At 38.1% G+C, this 3985-nt stretch overlaps 1 protein-coding gene across 1 annotated transcript; it reads left to right on the top strand.

The window, feature by feature from the left end:
- The first annotated feature begins 1800 nt into the window (after positions 1-1800).
- On the top strand, positions 1801-3437 carry LOC138051890 (uncharacterized). The gene is made up of 2 exons (XM_068898184.1): positions 1801-2127; positions 2217-3437. The coding sequence occupies exons 1-2, from the start codon at positions 2082-2084 to the stop codon at positions 3110-3112; spliced, it is 942 nt and encodes a 313-aa protein (XP_068754285.1). The 5' UTR covers positions 1801-2081; the 3' UTR covers positions 3113-3437.
- The last annotated feature ends 548 nt before the right edge of the window (positions 3438-3985 follow it).

The following is a 3985-nucleotide window of genomic DNA, read 5'->3' as shown; positions in this document are numbered from 1 at the left end:
AAGGTGTCTGTAAGAGACTATTGCTTTAATTGTTTAGATTTAAAGGCAAAAAGATCACTTCTCTCTTTCATCTAGAAGGACGTAAAACCAGCAATTTTGTAACAATCTTAATGAAGAGAACAAGACTTTTAAATTTGAAAAAAGACATGTTTCGGCAACTCCTGTGCCATCATCAGATAGTGGATGGAATAACAATGATGTACAATACATAGCGGAAAATTAGCATAACAATGGATACGGCCCCTCACATTTTTAAGCATTTAAAGGAGTCACCTGGGTGTCGGGCACTTTGTTCAAGCGAATGCTTTGTTGTCATAGATCAAGCAACAACACGGACACAATTAAAAATCAAGGAGGCATTGCACATTCATTGGGAGAAACCCTCCCTAAATCAACAATTGTTTCATGTAAATCTTAATCTCTCTTTGTTTGTAATCAGTTGTTGTATCACACCATTGTTATTCTAATTTTCTGCTATATATTGTACATCATTGTTATTCCATCCACAAACTGATGATGGCACAGGAGTTGCCGAAACATGTCTTTTTTCAAATTTAAAAGTCTTGTTCTCTTTCATCTATCAGGCCCCCGCACTTCAAAAATATACACTTCATTTCATTTGTTGAGTCCTAATCACAGTTGTAGCAATTGAAGGTTCCCAACAAACTGACCTGCTTTCAACTGAGTGGCTTCATGGCTCAGTTGGTAGAGCATTACCCTGACATCACAGAGGTCATGGGTTCGAATCCCATTCAGGCCACCTAAATTTTTTCAGGTGTCTGTATGAGACTAATATCTTAACCATTTAAGCAATTAGAGCTTAAAGTGTTTAGATAAGTGCAAGGATCACTTCTCTCTTCGTCTTATCATAAATTGCTGCTGAAATAACAAAATGCAGGAATATTTTACGACCCTGAGAGTTGGTATGTCCCAGCTAATAAGTACCCAGTGTGACGGGTAAGCTGTAGTCTAATGTACACTGCAGCTACATACCTACAGGATACATACAGCTGTACTTCATTATAGGGAATATATCGTTGACGTCACCTATTGTCATTAATGTGCCAACCAGAGCCTCATTGGCTGTCGAAACAAAAGGTCTTTTGTTCCTGTAGTTGGTAAATTTAAATAACAAATTAAAACAACGTTTGTAAACAGATATCTTCCCTCTCCGGAAGTGCATGTACCTTTTTCGCTTGGTGTTTCTTTACAAGCTCACAAACGGCAGCGTATCTTCGACGGTAAACTGGGGGATCAAATCTCGGACCTTGGAATGCTTCCTCAGCCTCTGTCCGATGTCCGTGTTCATATTGTTTCTCAGGACGTGCACAATCGATGAAACCGATGATCGGAAAATCAATCGATCAATCGATGACAATCGATGCCTTGTTAGTTAATTGGCATCGATTGGCATCGGCCAATCGATGACCAATCGATACTCACACAAAAGTGATCGCAACTCATCGATTGTCATTGATTGGCGTTAAAAAAAATTTCGGTATCCCACACGTTCCAGCATGTAAGTATACGCACTCGCAGTACGCACGAATGTTTGAGATTTGAATTCGTTCACCGGATTGTTTGTATGCAGTTACAATCGATTTCAATTAACTGATCGATTGGCATCGATAATCGATACAAATTGATAATCGATGAAATCGATAATCACAAAAAACCTGTGCATCGATTGTTCATCGATTATCGATATCAATCGATTAATTGGCATCGATTGTCATCGATTGATCGATTGATTTTCCGATCATCGGTTTCATCGATTGTTTACGTCCTGTGTTTCTCCAAATCACTTTTACTTTCACTTTCATGTTTAAGCCCAGCAGAAAAGTTGCCACCTGTGGCCTCCAGAGCATTCATTGCTTCACATTCCTTACCACATTTTGAAGTTTCAAGGCTTCCCTCCAAGTTCAAAAAGGAAGTTTTCAGTTGAAGTCACAGAAAAGTTGAAAGATGACTCGATAAATTTTACGTATTTCGAACACCTTGCCACTATTTTGCTTTTTGGCCATATATGAGACTGGAGCGTTACTGGAGCGAGTTTTCTTTGGTTCGAGAAAACACTGGGTATGGGAATTGCACCACATCCTGAAAATTCCCATTTTTGCGTAGCAAGTGGGTATATAATCCTTCTTGGTTACCTTTGTCTCTCATTAGACCATTTAGCTCATTTTAAATACTTTCTCTTTTTTTCATTATGGCAGCATCGTCAGATTTTGGAGAAGTTAGCGAAGTTAGTTCCATTTTCGTCAGCAGAAATGGCTGCAATGGTGGTCTTACCTTACAAATTATCGAGATCTCTGATCAAGAATCCCTTGATTTTGAGATATCTGACGAAGAAGCCTACCTTTTTTCTTACTTTCCGGATGAGCTAGATTTTTATGACCAAAAATGCGGCCGTGTTCAAAGGCGAATCAGCGGAAAGAAGCGGTCGTTCAAAGCAAAAGCTACAAAGAAATATCACGCTTCTTTGAATGAGGGTGAAATTCCTTCATCGTCCAAACAAAACGGAAGTGGAGTGTTTTCCGCTAACAAAGAATTGCGGATAAAGGAACTGAAGATAGAAAATTCAAAGAGAAAGAAGGAAAACAAAACAAAAGCAAAGAGAAAAACAGCGATCCACAAAGACCGCCCAGGAACAGCCTTGCTCAGAAAAACTAAGGAGACCTGCCTCAAGAGATCTTTGAGGAATACCGCCGGTGAATGCCAAAATAAATCGACTGCGCCTTCGACATTTTACAACAACTCCGACTTTATTCTTTGTTCAGGACATAGTGTTAAGTTTGAAGATCAAGAATTTGTTAATCTCCTTATTGAGCTGCAAAATCGTGATATTACCCCAGAGGATTACGAGTTTCTTCTACAATTGGATTGTTCTGTCAAACCCAAGACATTATCTCAAGCCCAGATTAATTGTCTACGATCAGATACTGTAAATGGGGTGTTGGAAAACTTATGTAGTATTTGTATGGAGGAATATTCTACAGGGCAAGAAACAATGTTTCTTCCTTGTGGGCATTTTTTCCACAGCCATTGTATTCAAACGTGGTTAAGGTGGACCTCTAATAAGTGTCCCATAGACGGTAAAGAAGTTCAGTAGCTACAGGGTGTAGCAAGTTGTAACGAATGTGAAGTTTCTGAAACAGGAGCAAAGGTTATCACAATGGGCCATTTTCAATATATTAAATATTCAGCTTGAAAGTGAGGCAGTGAGGACAAAGACAATAGAAACACGTGGGAATTAACGTGAAAAATATTTACATATCATCCACTTTCCTTTGTCTTTGTCCTCACTGACTCGCTATCAAGCTGAATTTTAATATATCGAAAAAGGCCTATTAGTGAAAAGTTTGCTAGGTATGGTATTCTTTTGCTAGTGAAGATTAATCTGTTTGTCTTTGGAATGGAACATGGTTTTAAAACTATGGTCATGGAAAATCACTTGTCAATCACTTGTGGAATACTTCAGGGGTCCATTCTTGGACCCTTCTTGTTTTTGCTATACGTTAATGATTTACCTAACACCTCGAAATTACTTATTTTTCACATATTTGCTGACGATATATATTGTTCAAGTAAAAACCTTAATAATCTTGAACTATTCTTAAATCAAGAGCTCCATGCAGTGTCTGAGTGGATGAAATCTAATAGACTAGCTGTCAGTATTTTGAAGACTAATTTTGTACTCTTTCACTCAAGCTAACACCATGCAAGTCATTAGATTTAAAAAATGGTGTGAACATCCAAGCGGCTTCCACAGTCAAATATTTAGGTGTGACTCTTGACTCCAACTTGACTTGGAAGAATCATATTAATGAACTTTGCTTAAAATTATCAAAAACTGTAGGCATGTTTTCCAATTAAGGTACTATGTTAATGCCGATTTACTAATCATGCTTTACTGTGCCCTAATTTACCCCTTTCTTATTTATGGTATTCAAGTTTGGGGTCTCACATACCCAACCTACCTAAA

Source organism: Montipora capricornis, chromosome 6 (assembly GCF_036669925.1).
Source record: "Montipora capricornis isolate CH-2021 chromosome 6, ASM3666992v2, whole genome shotgun sequence".
In the NCBI taxonomy this organism is placed as follows: Eukaryota; Metazoa; Cnidaria; class Anthozoa; order Scleractinia; family Acroporidae; genus Montipora; species Montipora capricornis.
This window is presented reverse-complemented; position numbering and strand designations above follow the sequence as displayed.